This window comes from Tauraco erythrolophus, chromosome 17, assembly GCF_009769465.1.
Source record: "Tauraco erythrolophus isolate bTauEry1 chromosome 17, bTauEry1.pri, whole genome shotgun sequence".
NCBI classification, from domain to species: Eukaryota; Metazoa; Chordata; class Aves; order Musophagiformes; family Musophagidae; genus Tauraco; species Tauraco erythrolophus.
In genome coordinates this window covers 6,715,580-6,736,277 of record NC_141481.1, presented here as the reverse complement: position 1 = coordinate 6,736,277, position 20,698 = coordinate 6,715,580, and the positions used below count along the sequence as shown (strand labels likewise).

General features: G+C 42.6%; 1 protein-coding gene across 1 annotated transcript; it reads left to right on the top strand.

The window, feature by feature from the left end:
• Nucleotides 1-54: 54 nt before the first annotated feature.
• On the top strand, nucleotides 55-19,414 carry DCUN1D3 (defective in cullin neddylation 1 domain containing 3). Its single transcript, XM_086622196.1, is given in 5 exon segments — nucleotides 55-117; nucleotides 10,729-10,805; nucleotides 15,672-15,993; nucleotides 15,996-16,203; nucleotides 18,199-19,414. Coding segments are annotated over 3 exon segments (912 nt in total). The 5' UTR covers nucleotides 55-117; nucleotides 10,729-10,805; nucleotides 15,672-15,773; the 3' UTR covers nucleotides 18,683-19,414.
• The last annotated feature ends 1,284 nt before the right edge of the window (nucleotides 19,415-20,698 follow it).

The following is a 20,698-nucleotide window of genomic DNA, read 5'->3' as shown; positions in this document are numbered from 1 at the left end:
TGCGGCGTCGGGCACGTCGTCTTGCGTCACGCTGCGTCACAGCGCCGCCGCCAGCTGACGGCTCACCCCCGGAAGTGATGCAGGGAGGGGGAGGCAGTCTCGCAGGGAGCCGCGGCGGTGAGTGAATTGGACCGCGTCTCTTCCCGTCCGCGCCGGGCTGCGGGAGCCGCGGGCGGGGAGGGCGGCGGCGGCGGGAGCGGCGCGGGGCTCGGTCCGGCCCGGCTCGGCCCGGCCGGCGGCGCGGGTTGCGGGGCTCGGCCGGCAGCCCCGGTGGTGGCCGCCGCTCTGCCCCTCAGCCCCGCCAGGGCCGGCGAGGCGCTGGGCGCCCCGCGCCGCTGGCGCTTCCCCCTCACGGCGGGGCCCCCCGGGAGCGGTAACCCGCCCGGCCCCCCGGGGCTGGCGGCCCCGCCGGACCCGGCGTGCGCGGCCGGGAGCCGGAGCCTCCCCCGGTGCGGCGGCGCGGGGCGGTCCCGTCCGGGGCGCGGGTCCGGTGGGTGTTTGTTGCGTGTCGCTCCGCGCAGGCCGGGGCAGCGCTGCGTGCCGCCGAGCAGAGCCGTCCGTCACGGACTGGTGTGCCCCGAGTCACGGTGGTGGCTCCCTGCTTCGGGTATTTTTTCCCCATTATGTGAATTTCGGTGTGTGCCATCTGCAGGATCCTGAAACGCTCCTTGACGAGCCACCTCCCTGCGCGCAGCACCGCATCCCCTCCGGGGCTGAGATGAGCTGCTTTGTTCGAACACTCTTCGTGCCCACCGTTCGCGCTCGTAGTGCCGGAAGGTGGCTGTTCGTAGCGTTTTCAGGAAAAAGACGGAGAGATAAAACGTAGAGCAGTTTATTTCCAAGATAGTTCTCGTAATCTGACTGTGCCACCTTTGCACAGCCAGTTTTCTTCCTGCTTTAGCTTTCTCTCCCTCTCCGGAGTATGTTTACCCGTCCTAGAAAGCTGCAGTCTGCGTTAATCACTCACTCTTTGGGGCTGTGGTGATGCTAATAAGCCGCTCGTAACAACTTAAATTGTAACTTGCATAATTAGTGTTTCAAGCAAATGCTGGTTGACAGAATGCACCTTTCCCATTAGTACTATGGTTGCTGGAAAGAATCATTGATTATCTTTTAAATAGTTAACACTGCTTATATGCTGTCCTTCAAAATGTTACATGATAACTGCACAGTGATGCCAAGTATTGGAATACAGCATTGATCCACAGCTGGCAACTTTTTTGTGAATAGTAATGTCTGCCGCATAATTTAAAGGGGTAATAGGTTAAGTGCTGTGAAAAAAAGAGGTATATCTGTACAAATAAGCACGGAACTGCCTTACCTTTCTGAAAATTACAAACAGGCCTTGCTGGCAGTTGCAGTTTTTCTGTGTTCTGTCTTTTTTTGGGAGAACAGTTGATCGAAAGGCTTCTAAATACATTCTTATTGTTTAAAAGTCTCTTTATTAAACAGTTAAGGTATAACTATAGTATTAGTGTTTTATTTGGCCAAGCAATGGGAAGAGAGAATGTCTGAGTACTGATGTTTCTGAAGCACATCTGAACGTCTATGCGTATTTCCCTGGTAAAAGGTAATCCTCAGAAAAGGAGACATAGTCCCTTGGTTAAGGCTGCATGTGGAAGTAGAGAAATCTGACTTCATGTGCTTGTCAGTTCTGTAGTTTGTCTTTAAAATCTCGTACTGGCTCTGCACAGGTGTGTATTAGTGGTCTGTGTAAAACCTCAGAGAGGTTTTACATGAGAGGCAGCATGCAGGCTAAAGCACAGATTTTCTGCACATCAGCAGAAAAAGGAGAGCTTGTGATCTGTGTTGAATTAGTTCAGATTCACAAAGTACAACTGGCTTTTCAAACTTAGTGCAAATATCGGCTCTTGTAATGGTTTCTAAAATTCTGATTATTTCCTAATAGCAATTTATGTGCAGACATGAATGATCATAATCCTTAAGTAATTTTACAAAGCTATTAATGGAGGAACCTACAGCTTTGATACCACTTGGCTGCTCAGCGTGATACTTGTGAAATTGCTTTCATCTTGAGACTGATAGCCTGCAGTACGATCTGTAATCTGCTCCTGGGTTTTTAAGTCTGGCTCAGGTGACTTCTCTGCGCAGTTTCTTGCTGTATTTTGGAGTTGAACATTGTCGTGTTCACAGCAAATTCTAACTGATTTGTGTCAGTAGTGCTGACAATTTGTTGATCTTGGAAATTCATTGATGATTGCATCTTGCTTCTATTTAGCACGAATTATATTTTAAAAAGGTGAACAGATGAACTGAAGGGATGGCTTTGAAAGAAAACCAAGAACAGCTCTTTTGGAAGACTGTCACTGAAATTAAAGAAGTATATATTGAGTAAGAGGGGCTGCCAGACCTTTTTACAGACTTCTAAGACAAAAGGACTTGTTCTGACAAATTTGTGTGTGGATGAGGAAGAGGCTTGCTTCTGCTGCTTTCTTTGGTTCAGCTTAAGGAACAGGAAAAAAGTCCTGTATGTTGTGTGTATGCGTACTGGGGCAGGGGAATATGAAGTAGATGGAAAGGAGGTGGAAGAATGGGGGATAGAGATGACTTTTCTAAACTTGTGTTTCCTCATGACAGAAAAAAGGTGGTTTGGATATCGAGATGCACAGCTGCAAGTCGGCAGGAGTGTGAGTACTCCAGTACTGCTCAGAACTGTCTCACACTACAGCAGTCTCTTTTCTTTATTGGTGCTGGGGAAAACTGTGCTCTGAGTAAGAAGACATTGTAAAAGTGAAGGCATGGGATGTCAGAAAAACAGTCTGTCCTTTCATCCTCGTTCTTAAAAATAAAGGAGCTGAAGATTGGTAGCCAGAATTCTTGGAGGCTGAAAGAACAATCTGTAAACACTTGAGGGACTTGGTAGTCGCAAGAAGATAAGAGGGAACCCCCTTAACAGTGTTCACCAGAATTCCCTGACTGGGCTCCTTCGCTCTGGCTGCTTCTCCCTAGGGGTCTGCATCTTATCTCGCTGGCTTCCTTTCCTTTATTTGCCTCTGACTAATAGGCTTTGTCTTCTGGTTACTGGAAGTCTAATAATTTCTTTTGTCTCTTTCCCCTTCCTCCTTTTAAAAATACTAGATTAAATGGCTATAATGTTTTGCAGATTGTCTGTGTTCGTGACATGGATTAATTGTATGCTTGACTCAGTTATTCAGCAGTAATGACAGAGTAGCTTGACTTGAAACAATGGTGATTTCGTGGCAAATGTTCAAGGCAAATGTTGCCTTCTGGTAAAAAGGCACCTGCAATTTACCCCCTGTAAACATATGACACAAGTAAACTGTCTGTGCTAGTTTTGTTGGTGTCTTCTATGCAGTAAGTAGTCTGAAGTGCGTCGTTTCAAACACTCAGCTATCTCTTTTTTATTCCCCCTCCCCTGCTCTCCCCCCTTTTCTTTTGACTCTAGTTTGAGTCAAATAATTACAGATCTGGGTTGGAGCCTTCCCAGAGCGTGATCAGAAAAGCCAAGCCTTGCAGACATGATCCCATTGTTCTGTTATACCTTGTCTTCACCCTTGCATGGAAAGGTTTCGTGGAACTGCTCCGCTGTCGGTAACTGGCCATAGGTGAACATGTCCAAGAGCCCTAGAGGCAATGGTGGTTGGCAAACTGAAGGAGAGCTCTGCTTTCCCTTGCACAAGTCCCAGTATTCTTTGTGGTTGACATAAGGAGGCCCCCCCTGTGACATGTGGCTTTCGTGTGACAGTTTGGTGATGCTTTTACATTCTGATCTCAGTGTTAGCCAGAACAGAGCAAATACGGGAAGAGAAAATGAATGAAAACTTCTTGCCTAAAAGATAATCTGAGAATTAACCCATGTAGACTGTTACACCTGCATTTTATGTATGCCTTGGGGGGGCAGCTCTCCAGTCCAATGGTCTGCATCTTGAAGGAAGCAGAAAATGTGGATTTTAGGTAAAGGTTGTTCAATTGCAGTGTTTTGATACTGGAAGAGTGATGGCAAGGAGACTACTTAGTTGTAAGTATTAAAGAACTCTTTCATAGGAGCAAGAATACTGTAGAAAAACCAACAAAAGCATAGGTGGTGAGGCAGGGTTCCAATAAAGAGAATGAGCTACTATAATCTTCTGGTGTCTCAGAAAGAATAGTTATAAATGCTGCTCTGTCTGTGACATCTGTTTTGTGAAAGACAAAACTTCCTTAGCAAAATGTGAGAATGCTGTTACTGACCTCCTGTCACAGTGCGTTATTCCCAGAAAGTCAGATTGCCAAAGACAGTATGACAGTCACAGTTATTTGTTGTCTTGCTTTTCCTGTTTAGTGAACATAAGTGTTTTTTTAAAACCAAAAGGATTATGTGTTCCTGAAAAACACCAGTCTTACTTGTGCATCCACATAGTAGCAGAAAGTGACAGTTTTTAGTTCTTACTCTGAAGTTTTTTAGCGTAATACTTTTCCTTCTGCAACTTTGAAACTTCTAATGCAGTCAGTCTTATCCTTTTGTTTTAAAATTAAAAAGGAAGGAGAAAAATAGTCTTAATGCCTATGATTATGGGAGGTGTGTGTAGCTTAGTAATAGACTCACAAACACAAATGTCCTAGAACTTGGTTTTGGTCATATGCTGACTGTTCAGTATTTTCATTACAGATGAGTCTGCACAGAAAGCCTCGAGTACTCTGGATCAGCACATAAATGGGCGGTCTGGAAATGCCGAAGGTCTGATGTGTACCAACTTCAAGCATGGTTACCTGTGCTTGGAGTTAGTGATTATGTCTCATGAAGCACAGGATCGATGCCTACACATCTTGTGGCTCTTGTGAGATACAGGACATCAAGTGAAATCAAGGCTATATGAAAACCTGCTAACAAAATGTGTGCGTTGATTGAAGCTGCCAGCAGATTTCTCAAGGAGAGCTGAGAGTTTTTGTTATAACTGGTGACCTAAGTTCAAGTACTCAGAGGAGCTCCTTTGAAGCTGTTGATACAGTTGACATCTAAATCCTGCAGCATCCTTTGCACAGCGTTAAAGTGTTGGTGTCGTTTGTTGTCATAGGGAGGTTGAGACTTAAATCGGTAGACAGAACTAGGGTTTCTGCAGGTGGCTTTGTGTAGTTTCTGCTTTAAAATCCGTAGTCAGTTTAAAAATCCAAGGATATGCTCTTAAAGCACATTCAGATGTCAGTCCTTTCACTTAAACCAATTCTTGGTGCATAAATATGATTCCAGTATTCACGTGGTCAGCTCGTAATGAAGTTGCTACACAACTGCATGAAATGAGTGATTCCTTAGGCTGGCAGCCTGTGAACTGTGTTACACCTGTGGAGATGGCTCGCGGGCCTGCTGGAAACTCCTTAGGAGCATCTGCTGCCAGAAGTGATCTTAGGAGGTGGTCTGGTTCTTGTCTTTCGACTTGTCCCCTTGCTGCCCTGTTAGGCAGTGGTGTGGGTCACAGTTCTCACAGCTGCTTTGAAACGTGCTGGGGATGAGATGCTGTTAACTAGAGCTGCTGCGAGGACTTTCTTCTTTTGTGTGATTTGAGTGGTGTTCTCTGTTGTTGGGAGCAGTGAGAAATATAAAGTTATTCGCTTATTGCAATTACTTTAAAGCATAACTTATTGTTACAGGAATCACTTGATATCTACCTGAATTCTATTCAGCTGAACATAGTGTGTGAAGGTGCCTGGGCCACTTCAAGGTGGAGTCTGCTAACTGAGCTCAGTGGAAAAGAAAATCTGTGCACACTTAGCTCAGTTTAAAAGTAAATGTTTTTTTCCATTGCAGAGCGGATTGTAGACCAAGGTGGTTTTTCAAAGTTATTCTGGTTTGGCTCCAGGATAGTTGCAGTTTTCCGTAGATTAATTTACGGAATTGACTGAGACAGAGTAAGATAAATATTTGTAGCACAGCTACTTTCATATGCTTACGGCAGGCTGTGTCTGTGTCAAATATGTGAGGATCCTGGGTTCTGTTGGTCCCATAAACTGTAGCTTTGCTGTAGAGATGCGAACCGTGTGTCTGAGCACAGAGTGGCTCTGGCATGTGCTGCTTTTAATTATTCATGATACAAACCAAGGTGCTAAAGGTCTATCATGCTGTGCAAAAGTTACAGTGTACCCTGGAAAAACACTGAAGGATTATTCTTTTACAATCCTTTGCACATTAAAGGGGGGAGAAACTCACAAACTCTTGTTAGATGATGATTTTCTTTTTTTTTTATAAATGGTGGACGTTGGGTTGTATGGCCTTTGACAAGGATCTTGGGGAAGAGGAGTGAGACTGGTAGTTTTTTAATAGGTGGAGGTGAATTGCTCAGTGACTGAATCCTTGTTTTTTGTAGGTGGTAGATTCAAACTCAGCCAGGGTTTGAGTTACGTGCAGTGAAGTAAACGAGTTTGTTCATGTCTAAGTATGTACGAGGTACGGAATTGGATGGAATCTGGTTGGGGTTCTGATTTCAGCTTTACTGAAAATTGATGATGTGATCTTGAACAGCCACGTCATTTGGCTGTTGTGATTTCCCCTCTGTCCGTTGCCTTGCTCAGAGCCTAAATAGATTCTCAAAACAAGTACTGCTGCTGTGTGATTAGTTCATTAATTTATTTGCATTACAGAAGCACCTGCGGGCACTCTTCTAAGATTGTATGTTATTTAGCTAACTGGACTTGGTTTTGCTCTGTGAAAATACAATAATACTAACAAATCATTCCACCCACCTAATAAAGTAGGATGAAGCACATAATAGGAAAGGATTTAAAACTCTTTAATGGGGCCAAGTGGAAAACCAATGAGAAGTAATTGGTAAATAAGGTATTGTGTGGTTAGAGAGTGTAAAAGAAAGGGAAGGATTCAAGGGTGATGTGTGTGTGTCTGCTGGAAAAGCTGTTTGAGGAATGTTTTCCTTGAGGAAATAGTAGTACGGTGCCTTTACTCTCTCTTTCCCTACCATTTTTCACATTATTGTTCATTTTTTCTTAAGCTAACCTTTTATAATTAGCTGCACACAGTGAACTACAGATCCAAAATGTTTATTCCATTTTTTTTTTTAAAGACTGCTTGTTGCAGTTTGAACATAAAACATGGTGTCATGCCCTGTGTCTTAGCAGGGTGCTATTCAAGAGTGCAGAAAGCTGGTTTCTTCTGCCCGAGTCTTGAATGAAAAAGTCTTCTTTGACGTCCCAGCCTTGGGCTTGAAGTGACAGCACACCGCGTCAAGATGCAGTTGTTTGTTAAGAGATTTTTGCCTGCTTCCTGGCGACTGTGGGGCTGCTTCTAGGAAGAGTTTTGGTGATAGCTCTGGTTCTTGGCACTGAGAGCTGGCCCAACATTATGGACTGTAGGCATGGTGAAGCAGTTCATGAATCTATTGTTACTTGGATTTTTTTTTAGATATTTTTGTACCTGCCCCTCTCTTCCCTTCAAAACAAGTTAAGCCTTCCCAGTATGGTCTTTCTCAAACAAGTCCACCTCTCATTTGAGACAAAGTATTCAGGCTTCTGACATACACTTTGTTGGGCTAGTAACCCCTTGGTTTTCCCATTGCCATTTAGCATTCTGCCAAGTGGCAGCCAAAAGTCTGCAGGGTCCCTCTTCATAGAATCATAGAATGGTTTGGGTTGGAAGGGACCTTAAAGATCATCTAGTTCCAGCCCCCCTGCATCTGTGTAACTAGCTTCTACTCTGATACAGGTGTGTTCTGCAGAGACAAACTTTACCCAGTTTGATCAGATTTCTAAATGCTCCAGTTTGTTTCCAAAGCTCAAAGTGAGGTTAATCAGAAATAGTTTCTTATCCTGACGTGGAACAGATCGACAAAGTTCCCATCTGTACGTCCCTAAAATCGTAACTTGGCTCTAGTCCGTTGGAAGGTGCTTGAAATGCAGGAAGCCTGACAAACTAATAATTCATTTTTAACTAATTGCAGCAGGACTTTCCTGCTTTTAGACTTCCTCTTAGGTAACTTTGCATAAATGTATTTCTGCAGCAGGGGTGCGGAGCAGATCTGTCTGACAGCCTGGTGCTGTCACAGTGCTTGGTTAGGGATGTGGTCAGGTGTCTTTGTGCCCACTGTGCTGGAGTCGGAATGCTTTTGCTGAGAAAGTTTCATTGCAGGTTATGACTTGAAATAAGCTGTTTCCATAGCTTCATTTACACTTTAACATTTATGCACCAAGTGTTTTGGTGCTGTGGTATAAAACTCTTAACTGCACAGTAAAATCTTCCACATGCAGAGTTGATTGTCTTGATTTCTGCCAGGTGAAAAGGGAAACGATATCAGTAATTCTTCAGTGATTCCCCACAGAAAAGCAAAGAAAGTTGCTTTCTGCGGGAATACTGTCAGCTCTTACCCCTAGAAGAGCAGCTGAGGACAAGTGTCGAGGGCGATAGTGGCTTTGGTGCTGCAGTGTTTCTGCAGTGTGATCCTCTGTGCACCAGTGCTCAGGAGAGCCAAAGTCACAGGGGGGAGTCAGACACAAGTGCAGAAAGAGGCAGGTGAGCAAAACAAAGGTCTCCATAATCCTGAGGGTGTACGCCATTTGCTTCCTTATTTTCCCAGTGGGCCACTGAGTGGGATTGCTAACGAGTGATGCAGGCTGTTTTCTGACTTACTGTTGCGTGACACTCCTCCAGCGAGGGGGCATGCTTGGTGCCCGCAGTACCTTGCACCTGTACCTTGCCAGCCTGACCCAAGGACCGAATTAAAACCTGTGCCATGAAAGCATCGATGCTTCTTTCCACCCGTGCCGCAGTCACCTTGCGTGATTGAGGATGAAGTCAGCCACAGCGCGTTGCTGCGTTATGATAGCCTTTAAATGAAGACTCGAGGAACCTGGTTTTTTAACTGCTAACCCACACTAACTTTTTATTTTACATCCCATAATTATGTTGTCACAGAAGGTTAGACCTGCTACTACATTAACAATTAAAAAAAGGTGGAAACTACTTCAAAACCTGAAAACATTTGGCTCTTGCCAGGTAGGGCCAAACTCCATCAGATTCAGCTTATTTTGAACTTGAAGTAAGTGTTTGTTTCCAGTATATGCTGTAGTCAACTGGAAATATAGATTTGGTGGATCATAGATTTCTTCCAAAGAAATACGAATCTGTTTGAAAAGTAGTTAGTTTGTTGCATAAAGTTGCCATGACAATGGTTTTTAAAATGTGAAGCTTAAGATGTTGCTTCTCCTCTATTTAAGCAGGCTCCTGTGGGAATGAGGCAGCACAGTGCCCTCCCTCCCGTCTCTTCTTTCCTCCCCCAATGATTTATAAAAGGAATTATTTAGTTGCAGGGGGCCAAAAGAAATTAACATAGAAGTGCCAGATGTTACACTTTCTTAAATTATTCAAATTCACGGGTCGCTATAGTCAAATACAAAGAAATCCAAGTTAGTGCTTCTACTGCGAGAGGCAGGAGCTGCTCTGTTCTGTGCATGTTTGAGCTCGCTGGTGGCCGTGCCCCGCACGGGGCAGCCCTTTCAGTGTATGCTGAAAGGGCTGTGAGGTGGTTGTGGGGGCAAAAGGGTGGTTGTTCCTGTGGAAGATGAGTTTTGGAAGTGGAGGATATAGATCCAGAGTGAAGGAGGCTTTTTGGACTATCCATCTCAAAAGTAAATGTCTAAAAATGATGGAATGGAGATATGTTTTTGCTCCATGTGTATATTGCGGGTGAAAGTATCACTCCACAGTTTCTAGGAGTTTTGAAGTGTTTCGGGTGCCTGTTTCCCTGGGCTAACACCTTGAAAACTTTGATCTGAACTAGGCTTTATTTGTCTTAATCCAGGTATAGGACTCAAGTTTGGGGAAAACTCAATTTATGTGGAGATTGGCATGTGCGATAAGAACTTGTTTTATGGTTGTCTTTCTACATCCCTTCCCTACTTTCTAATGAAGAAAGCACGGAACAAGCTAATGTTCCCACTTGTTTCCTAAGAAGTAAGTCTCATGTAAAAAGTAAGCATGCAGAAAGGTAACTTTTGATCACCTGTCTGCTCCCTAGATGTACTGAGAGCTGTAAAAACAAGACGTTTTAGTGTTTCTGTTAGTGTGGTGGAACAGAGGAGCTTTGCCGGAGTTTTCTTGTTGTGTTTTTTTTTTCTAGATCAGATACAGAGGTGTTGACTAGGTGCTAGAGTTGTAGCTCTTGCTACAGAAACCAGACATACCTTTGTCTGTCGTCATCTCTTCAGAGCTTCGTAGTTATACAGCAGAGCTGGGAATTTAAAAGAAGTGAAGTTGAGCCAGCTCAACTGAACATGGGAAAACAAACATGGAAAAGAATGTGCTAGAGAATGAAAAAAGAGAATTACTTTCTAGACTGAAATTACGCTTTGCTAGGTAGCAGCTGTCTGGCATTCACAGATTAAACAGCCGCTTAACTAACATGCATTGACAATGATAGCATGTCCTCTGTTTTGCTTCCAGTGCATGAAATGAGGAATTAACTCTCCCCTGCTGAAAGCCATAAAATCATCCGGAAGTGTGTGTTTACTCCTAACAAACATTTGAACTGGTCTGTTGTATTCAGTACCTGATCTATGCTTTATATGACAATGCAGAGTGAGTGGTGTTAATGCTACTTAGTAAGTAAAAAAAGTGAAGTAGTTTTATAAAATGACTCTTTCAACAAATGGATTTTGGCTCCGAAGGGCTTTGTTAAATGCATAGTCACTTCTGAGAGATGTGGTGCATTTTATGCTTTTCATAGCCTCTTCTAAAAGTAAAGACTTGTGTGGTCTTTTGTTTTACAGCGTTCCATGTGGAACCCAGAGAGCCTGAAGGAGGCTGTGAAAGCTAGTGGAATGATTCCCTGTGTAGCTGAAACTATGTAAGTATTAGATGTTTGCTTACAAGATCACTTGCCCAGCATCAGTTGTTAGAGCAGCGATTGCTTCTGGTTCAGCACTTGCAATGATCCCCTCCTGCCTCCCCGATGGAAAGCTGTGTGTGTCTGTTCAGAGCTGGAAAAATGATGGGGCACCCATGATACTGTTCCCTGCTCTCTCTAAAATAACTATTTTAGAAGCTATATATCCCTGTCCACAGAAAGGTAAATAATGCATAGTGAAATTCTGTAAAATTCTTACAGACTATGCTCAAGTGTTTGCAAAAAGTTGAGGCTTAGTTAAGCTCTAGCGATGTTGTCTTTGCCTTAGCTAGTGAACTACTACTTGAGGAAGGATTTAATGGTTGGCCGAGCTGGGTCCCCTTTTGTTACAAGATTTCCTAAATTTGTCATCGAGGTGTTCTTGAATGCGTAGAATGTTTCTTCCTCTTCTCTCTGGATACTTTCTGCGTTTTGAAACTCATTGTAAATACTTTCTGATGCAACACTTTAAACGACATAATGCTTGGCTGTGTTTTGTTATTCTCTGGATGTATCAAATAATTTCTATTACTACAACAACGTGGGTCATTAAAGAAAAATACAGGGTTACTTAAGTATCTCCTTTGCATCTTCTCTCCTCCTGCCAGCTCTCCCCGACTTCAGTGCTACTGTTTTCAGTTGTGCCATGGTGTGCTTTATGACAGAGAATTATTACTGAGTCACTTTGTTTTGTTCCTTTCAAATCTTGAGTTAATGTGATCTGGCCACTTGAAAATGGAGAAAAACTAAATCCCTTACAACAGCACTAAAAAAAAACCCAAACAACAAACCAACAACAAAACACCACCAAAAAACCCCAAAACAAAACATAAAGCCCCACCAAGCGATAGCAAGTTTTCCAGTCCTCTCTAGGTTTTCCATTTAGTGCGTTGGGCAATATGGTTCTAGACATCCTTTGTTCTCGGAGGATGCCTTTCCTTTAACTGGCTGTAGTCACCACACTAGTCTTCTTGTGTTTCCAGTTGCTTACTCCTTTCTAGAAAGGACCACAGAGCATCATTGTTGATCTCTGCTTTGCAGTTCCTGTTATGTGGAAGATGGCCTCGTGGGCATCTTGGTGATTCATAGTTACTGTAGGTTATTGCTCAGTTCTTGCCTGAGTAATCAGACGTCTCTGGGAGTACTGGATCTTGTAGTGCTGAGTACGGTCCCACTTCAGCCCAGAATTTTGATCGTAGTAGAAGGGCAAAACCCGCGGGCAGCGCTGCCTTTTGTGTCTCGCTGTTGTGTTGTACAAGCCTGCGACGGTAATTTTGCTCTTGGGAACTGATCCTTTTGGGAACTGGTGATTTGCCATGTATAACCTTTGGATATGCAAGAACTTTATGCCTGTTGTTCCCGATCCAGCTGGGAGAAATATCTCTGTATATCCTTGTGCTCACTTAACTGTAACCAGCATGACCTAGACGTGACACTTGCTTTGCTCTCTAGTTAAATGAGTAGCTCTGGTTGCTTTCCCGAGAGTGCTTTCTCATACTCCTTGAACACTGAGTTCAGTGCAGCTCCTGATGCTGCAATTGGATCCTCTCTCCAGCCTCCCTTAACAAAAGGGCTGAGTTCTCCCACTTGTTTCTATCTCCTTCCGAGGCTCTTGTTCCTTTCATGCCTTGAAACCTGAGTCATGTAGGAAGCGGAGGTGACTAGTAAGTGAAGTGGATCCAGCTCAGTGAAGGCGTTTTGTAAGAGGGTAACTGATGGAGCGCCAAAAGACTTGTCTCTTACAAAACCAGATACATGCACAAACTGCCAGCGGATGCAGTCTTTTTTTTTTTTTTTTCCCAAGCTCATTTTGCTATTTTTGGGGTAGAATGCTTCAAAGTATCTGGCATGTGGCATCAAGTTTCAGGTAGTAGAAAAGTGAGGAATTGCAGCAACTGTATTTCTGTATCTTCTAGTGTTTGTTCATAAGGAGTAGGATTGTGCTCTGAAACCCACCTTGGCAAGGAGGAGGAAGGAAGAACTCGTACTGCAGGGAAGAGCGGTGCTCGCAGAGCCCAGGCAGTGGCTGTTCAGGAGCAGCATCAGCTCTGTGTAAGGCAAGTTGGTTGGAACACAGAAAACGTGGCTGTTAGAGGGGGACGCTGCGGGGGACACGGGTAACTTGCGCTTTGTGGGTGATGTTCCTGTGCTCTTCAGCAGTGTTCAGAAACGTCTGTCAGGACACTTCCTCACATACAGGTGTTTAGTAATGCTGGCTGGCCTTCCTTCTACGGGTTGTAATGCTGTCTTTTCATGACAGCAAATGACAATAAACTGCGTCTGTTTCATCGTACTGGTGATGTCACTTTGTAGACTCGAATATTAGATTGTTATTGTCATTAGTACAAGCTGTTGCTTAGGAAACATGACAGCATGAATTGCTTTCTGTTAGGAAAATTTACGGACAGAGTATGTAAGTCTTGCAAACTATCTTTTTTTTAAAAAAAACAAACCAAACTTTAAATTGGGATTCCTAAAGTGAATTGGATTCATCTCTGGCTGTGTGTGATTTGACTGCTACCAGCTACTCCAGAGGAAAGTACCGTTCACTAATAGGCAGCTATTCTTTAACCTGCCCATAGGGAAAAGCTGTTTCGAATCCCTCACAGCTAATAATTGCTGTTATGTGTTTGAGCAGAAAGTTTTATAAACTAGCTAAGCTCTACCTTAAACTCTAATACTAGTTTTTACTCAGGATTTTTTTATTCTGTTCCTTTACTTGCATGCTTGTCTCTAAATAAAATCTTAGCCAAAGTAGTGCTAGCTGCCTTTGAGAAACTGATAGAAGAATAAGAATTAGTGTAGATGCAGCATTTGAATTCTGATTAATTTAAAGGGAGCATGGGGTGAAAAGTAAGGCTGGTATCTGGGAGTTAATCACTAAGCAGTAATTTATACTGCCTAATAATATCCTGTTTGCTTTGGGGTAATGAAAAAATGACTGGTGCAGACTAGGGAAGGTGATGTTGCTCAGATGTGTGGCAGCACAGGAGCCAGTGTCGGGCTGTACTCTGCAATTCACAAAGGGCTGTGAAGGACTAAGGACCAGTGAAATTGTCTTTTCGGTTGTTTATGTGGAAATGCATATTTTAATGAATCCTTTTAAATACAAATGAATAAGAAATTATTCTCGAATACATGAAACTGAACTTTACTTGCCTACAGAAATGATGCTACAAAGTTAATCTTTAGAGCAGTTTGATGAAAGCATGTACCAGATGTTTGTTCCTCCTTCTGCTTAAAAATAGGTTTTGTTAGTTCTGCTTGTGGGTTATGGGTTTAAGAAAAGGGATTGGGGAAGGGAAGAGAAGCCAGGTAGTTGGAACCAGCATCTTGACTGTTGTTGTACTGGCAAAAAGAATTTTTTTGCTCGTGAAACTGCATGTGTGCTGTTTTGCCAAAACAGATATAATGGCTGAGAGAAGTTTTATGTTTGTAATCCTAATTTCTGGAGAACTCATCTGCACTTGGTGCTGCTGTTCCAAGTTGGTTTACAGCTTAAAATAGGGATTCGGTCTCAGAAGAGCTTTACCCAAGAAAGAATACAGGAAAACTGACATGACATCTATTTTATTTCTTAATTTTTAATTTTTATCTCTTTTCTTTCTTGTTCTAATTCTGTAACTTGGAAGCAGTAAGCTAAGACAAGGCAAACCCAATTTTTATATTTGAGGCTTTTGCCTAACTGACAGCGGAGTTTACATGCAAAAAAGTAGGTAAAAGAGGAATATGATAAGCAATTACTTTCTTGGAGTTGATGTTTCTGAGAAATAGACTGTCCACAGCATGGCTGCATGCTGATAGGATAGTGTCAGAGTGTTAGTCTGGTTTTAATAGGGAAAACTTAAGAACCCTTTTCTGTAGGTAAAATATCCTTTATAAACATGCAAGGCTTTAACGTTGTGATATATGAAAACAGAGTATGATGAAATAATTTTGGCATTTTAATTTTGATTTTTTTTTTACTGGAGTTACTACTTCTTATCTGCATGTGTGTGTGTCTGAAAAAGTTCATTAAAAAGGGCCCCTCCCTCTGTCTTGTTACCTGAAGGGAGGAGCCCACTTGAAACAATGAATAATTCCTAATCTTGCATGAAAAGTGAATGCTTCCTCCTTTCTCCAAACACACTCTGTGTATGTTTTAAGAACAAAACTCTAGATTCCAAACTCTGTTTAAAAACAAATCCACAACTCTCCCCCCAAAGAAATGAAACCCAACCAACCAACCCCCCTGAAAAAAAAAACAAAACCAAAACACACATACTCCTCTCAAAGAAAAAAAAGAAAAAAAAAAAACCACAACCAAAACCCAAACCAAAACCCTTTTGCCCATTTGCTGAAGGTACAGTCTAAATCTAATGCTTAAGTCTTTGCCAGGTTGTCCCATCAGTGTCCCGTCCTGTCCATCCCCCCTGTGCCCCCTGCTTTGTTTCAGTGTTTTATATTCTATATAAAAAATGTGGGTATACTTTTAAAAACCATTTCCTTTAAAATATTTCTGGGTTAGAGTAGTCTGTCTTGATGAAGTCTGTACATGAATCAACCTCTTTGTAACCTATGTTACAGTAAGAATTCCAGGAATTTCCTTTATTAGGACCCGTTAGTATACTGCAGCCACTGAGTGAGCTGCATTGATTTCTAGGTAAAACAGCCTGAAATTGCCTGAAATTTACGGCATATGCCAAGCTTCTGTACACTACTCCTTTTCAGTACACAAAACTTAAATGTCTTGAAGTCAGTCTCTTGCTGGCGAATGTTATCCCACGTTTACTAGTTAGGATATTCTTTGTGGAAAAGCAGCAATTTGACTCTCAAACTGTTTTTCAGGTTAGCTGACTGCCGCTAATGGCATGGTGAGATGTGTTGAAGAGCAGCTGCGAGGGTGTCTGACGGCAAGGGGACTGCTCTAGAAGCTGGGCTTGCAACATCATGGGCCAGTGTGTCACCAAGTGCAAGAATCCTTCTTCTACCCTTGGCAGCAAAAATGGGGAAAGGGAATCCGGCAGCAAATCACATAGTAAGAGAAGTGCAGTCCACAAAGACAACCATGGTTCAGCTTGCGGGAAGTCTTCAGGAGATATACTTGTGAATGGGACAAAGAAAACAGATGCTGCTGTAGAGTCCAGTCAGCCTCCAATGTTTTCTGGAGATACAAAAAAGACTGTGTTTCCAGCGCAGAAGAATCTTCACTCCAAAGGATCGGAGAGTTATTTAGGAGGTATAAGGATGAACGGGAAGATGCCATACTGGAAGAAGGAATGGAACGATTTTGCAATGACCTCTGTGTTGATCCCACTGAATTTAAAGTGCTAGTTTTGGCTTGGAAATTCCAGGCTGCTACCATGTGCAAATTTACAAGGTTAGTTCTTGTAGAACTTGTAATTATTTTCATTTGTTAAAGTATATCCTGTCGTCTGTATGTTGGAGAGAGCCTCATTAGCTTCACTTATTTCTTCTAACACTTGCATTTTGATCAAATTAATTCCTACCACTGCAGAAGGTAAGCTCTGTATTGTCCTCTTTTCCCCTTCCCCTCACAGTGGGTTTCAGAACCGAAAATGCCTTTTTGGGTATTATGCTGCTAATGATGAACAGTGTAGTGAGATTCTGTAGACATTCACTTATTCTTCATTTACCAAAAGTGGTTTTACTGTACCCAGCATTATCTTGGTGATGAGACTGGATGCTGAAATTAAGTTTTGCTTCAAAATAATGTGAGATTCCTTAGTAATTGCTGCCAAATCTGTTTATTATTCTGTGAAAAAATGACAGGCTGCTTCCTAAAAATTGTTCCTGCCTAACCAGTGTTACACTTAATGTGTTTTTCCAAGAATAATCCTGCTAAAGCATAGAGAGGGAAGGAAACACAAGGTTTTTGACACTGGTAGCTGTTTCATACTGGCTGACAAGTGATTGGTATTTGAAGTGCTGTCTGTCCTTCTGGACAAGGGAGTCAGTCAGCAGGCTTATGGCATGTGTGATGCTACGGGAAGTAATAGAATGACTAAAACTTACCAGAAAAAAACCCCAAACACCACAACAAAACCACAACACACTCCCCCCCCCCCCGCCCCCCCAACTTTATTCTCAATGTCCTCGTAAGAGCAAGTAAAGACTTCCTACAAGGACTTGCTCAGAGAGAATGAATTTTTTATTTTCAGTCTGACTAGATTGGTTTATTAGGAGTAATACTACCTATTTTTACTCAGCTAATAACTTTCAAAATTAGTGTTCTGAGCCTTGAACCAAGCCTCTGCTGTGCACTGAACACAGATAGCTTTTCCAGCATCTTCAGAGTCTCTGTGGGTGTGTGTCAAATGGATGAGTTACTCTGGAATGCAAATGTGGATTTACTAGAGGCTGACGGTGCAGGTGTTTGTTAACGTGGTAAAGGAATTGCAAGTAGCATCTGTGATTTTGCACAACCACCATGAGTTTTATTAACATTGTTTTGATTTTCTTGGAAAGAGGGCAAATCTAGCAGTGAGAGGTTACCTTTGTTTAATGTCTCGCTCGATGATACAAGTGCTGATTGATTTCTTCCATCAAGGAAAGCAATGTGGTCTTCTCCAGAGCGCTGCCCTGTCTCCTGTCTTCCCTCCAGCCCATCCCACATCCGAGTCTGCTGGCTTTGGTTAATATTGGCTGCTTATAACACTTGCTCATGAGTGTTAGAGAAATCAGAGCTAACGATCTGCCCACTTGCCCAGATTATTAGCAGGCTAATTAGGCTGGTGCTTCAAGCGGTGTTTCCACGTTGCATTGTAGGCTGTGCCGTGTGATGCCGTGCTCTCTTCCACTCTCTCAGCAGGTGCCTTGCTGACTGTCACTGTTGGCACCCTTTTTATTTTGCAGGCTGGAAGAGCAACCAAAAAACGCAGGAAAGCCTTCAGTGACCTGCTCTGTCCCTTGAGAACAGCTTGCCCAAAGCATGGGTGTTTAGATACGAGCAATAGTGACTCGAGCTGGTTATATATGGCGCTTCAGTGTGTACATGTGGTGTTTTCAAACGTTTGACATTTCTTCTGTGGTAAATTTTATTCACTTTTTATTGCGAAAGGCACCTGATGTGGTATTATCAAGTAGCCATAAAGTCAGACAGCAAAATCTGTCGAATGCTAGCAGTGCCCCAGCAGACCTGAGCAGTGTCTGTGGTTCCCCAAGCCATGAGAAATTTCTTGGAAACTTCTCCCCTTCCAGTAGCTCCCATTGCCAAGATTTTGTGCCACCTGGGCTGAAAGCACGCCTTGTCTTGTCCAGATACCCCTTTTCCGATTCTGCTGAGATGGGAAGCGTTCAGCACCTGAGGTTAGTGGGAAGCGGTCGCGCTAATTTCTCTTCTCTTGCTTAATAGGAAGGAGTTTTTTGAAGGCTGCAGAGCAATAAACGCGGACAGCATTGATGGCATTTGTGCAAGGTTCCCCAGCCTCTTACATGAAGCCAAGCAAGAAGATAAATTCAAGGATCTCTATCGTTTCACCTTCCAGTTCGGCCTGGACTCTGAAGAAGGACAGAGGTCGCTACATCGGGAAATAGCCATTGCCCTTTGGAAATTAGTCTTTACCCAAAACAAGCCCCCCATTTTGGACCAGTGGTTACACTTCCTAATCGAGAACCCCTCAGGAATCAAGGGAATCTCCCGGGACACGTGGAACATGTTTCTAAATTTTACTCAGGTGATCGGACCGGACCTTAGCAACTACAGCGAGGACGAGGCGTGGCCGAGTCTCTTCGATACCTTTGTGGAGTGGGAGATGGAGCGAAGGAAAAAGGAAGAGGAAACCAAATGTATTACGTCTTCGGACACAGAGAGCCTGTGTGCGGAGGAACAGACTTAGCGGCGTCGAAGCAGCAGTGAGGAAAGCAACCTGTTGCCCTTCATGAAATGTAAACTCTGGATGTTTCTGGAAATTACCGAGGCTCCAGATTTTTCTACTTTACACCTTTTTCTGCCTTGTCTTCGAAAGGGCTCTAAAATGCTGTATCATGTTTTAGGCACTTTCTTAATTTTGGTTATTCCTTTTACTCTTGCCCTGAAATATTTGACCCTGGCTACAAGTTAAGCATTTTGGGGTTGTTTTTTTTTAAGACTTCAGATTAGTATAAGTAAGTCTGATATTTCTTGCACAATGTAGATCTTTTTAGTTAGGTTAAATTAACATTGCTAAATTATACAGTGCCAGATTAAGTTTTTCATACTACATCTGTCAGGGCAGGTCTGTACTGTGTGTAGTGCTGTTTACATTGTTGAAATTTTAGGCTGTAATAATTTTAAGGTTTTATACCAAGATGAACAGCAGTGTTAACTGTTAATTATAAATGCATTAATCCCCCCTGGTAATAAGGCTCTAAAAAACAACGTAAGCAACAGCTTTTTGTAATATGGCTAATTCCCATTTTAAGCTAACTCTTAGCGAATGAATCCAGATCATTCCTTTTTTTTGGAGTTTCAAACTAAATGTTGGGATTGTTTTATAAAATTACTGTACCTGTCAGTCAACTGAGTGGTAGATGACGATTTGTATCTAAATCTCTTACACATCACGTAATAAAAGAGCAGTACTACCTCAGTTTTATTGAAAGTGGACTTCTTCATGGACTTCCATTTTTCTCTGGAAGTTGTATTTTTGTGGTTACATGAGAATATTTTTACTTGACTAAAAGAACCAAAGGTTCTGCTTCTTAAGTTTGCTAAACATTGACAGAAGCAACACACAAACCCTAAGTCTTCAAGGAAAACTGTGGTATAATTCTGCTTTAATTTGTTTGATTTATACCTAGAGTATTATCTTACTTGTCTGGCAAGCACAGTACTTCTATGTAAGGAACTATCTTTTGCATTAATATTGACGAACCAATTTTTTAAGACCTCTGTTTAATTGCTAAATTGCAGTTAGTACTCCACACTTTCTGGAGCAACAATATCGGCATCTGATGACAAAGTGAATTCTTAATGTGTTCTTAATGACAACAGTGTAGATGAGTCATTTTTAGACTGGTTTGATAATATTTGGATAGGAGTCAATTTATTATTTTACAATGCCTGTATTGGGACTATTTGCCTGTTGAAACTGTTGTGACTTAAAGGGAGTTTTATTAACACTGGTTGAAACTTTTTTTGGTTATTGATGCTACCTTTTTTAATTTTAGTATGTCAACTTTTTACGCCTTTTGGTAAAAGGGATGATTGCCAAGGCCTTCTATAGAGCTAAGTACTGGCTTATTGAATTTGATACACTTGCATTACACACCTTTTAATTTTTCAGAGCTGCATTTAAGGATCATAAACCAGCTTCTATTAAAAACAAACAAACCAAACCAAAAAAACCTGGACAGTCATCCATAGCATCGAATGACTTTTGCGATATAAGGGTTTTAAAGCTAAAGGGAAACAGATCTTAAGTGGCGAGCTTGTCACTGGATCCAGGATGGCATGCTTTGCACAGCTGCTGTGCCTCAGAGGGGTTAGCAGAGAGGAGGAGGAGGATCTGCCTGAATTCTGTCACTGGCTTTGCTGGTGTGCAGCCTATGCAATAGCTAGGATCTGAGCTCATAAATCACTAACAAAATGTGGGTATTGAACACTGTTTAAAAACAAACCCACAAGCCACAGATAGCATCTCTTTCATCTAATAAAGAGTTTGGTCCATGCTGCTTCTGCAAGCTCTTGCTGGGAGACGTGTTAAGCTGTGGAAAACAAATGCAGTTGTTCCAGATGCAGCTGAGGAGGGGAGCCCTGAACTTGCTGTATTATAGGTAAATACACCCCAAGCTTCGTCCTTGCTACTGTAACCTTCCAAGCTACCATGGCACAAGCACTGTTTGGCAGCAAAACCTTATTCTGATTTGGTGCG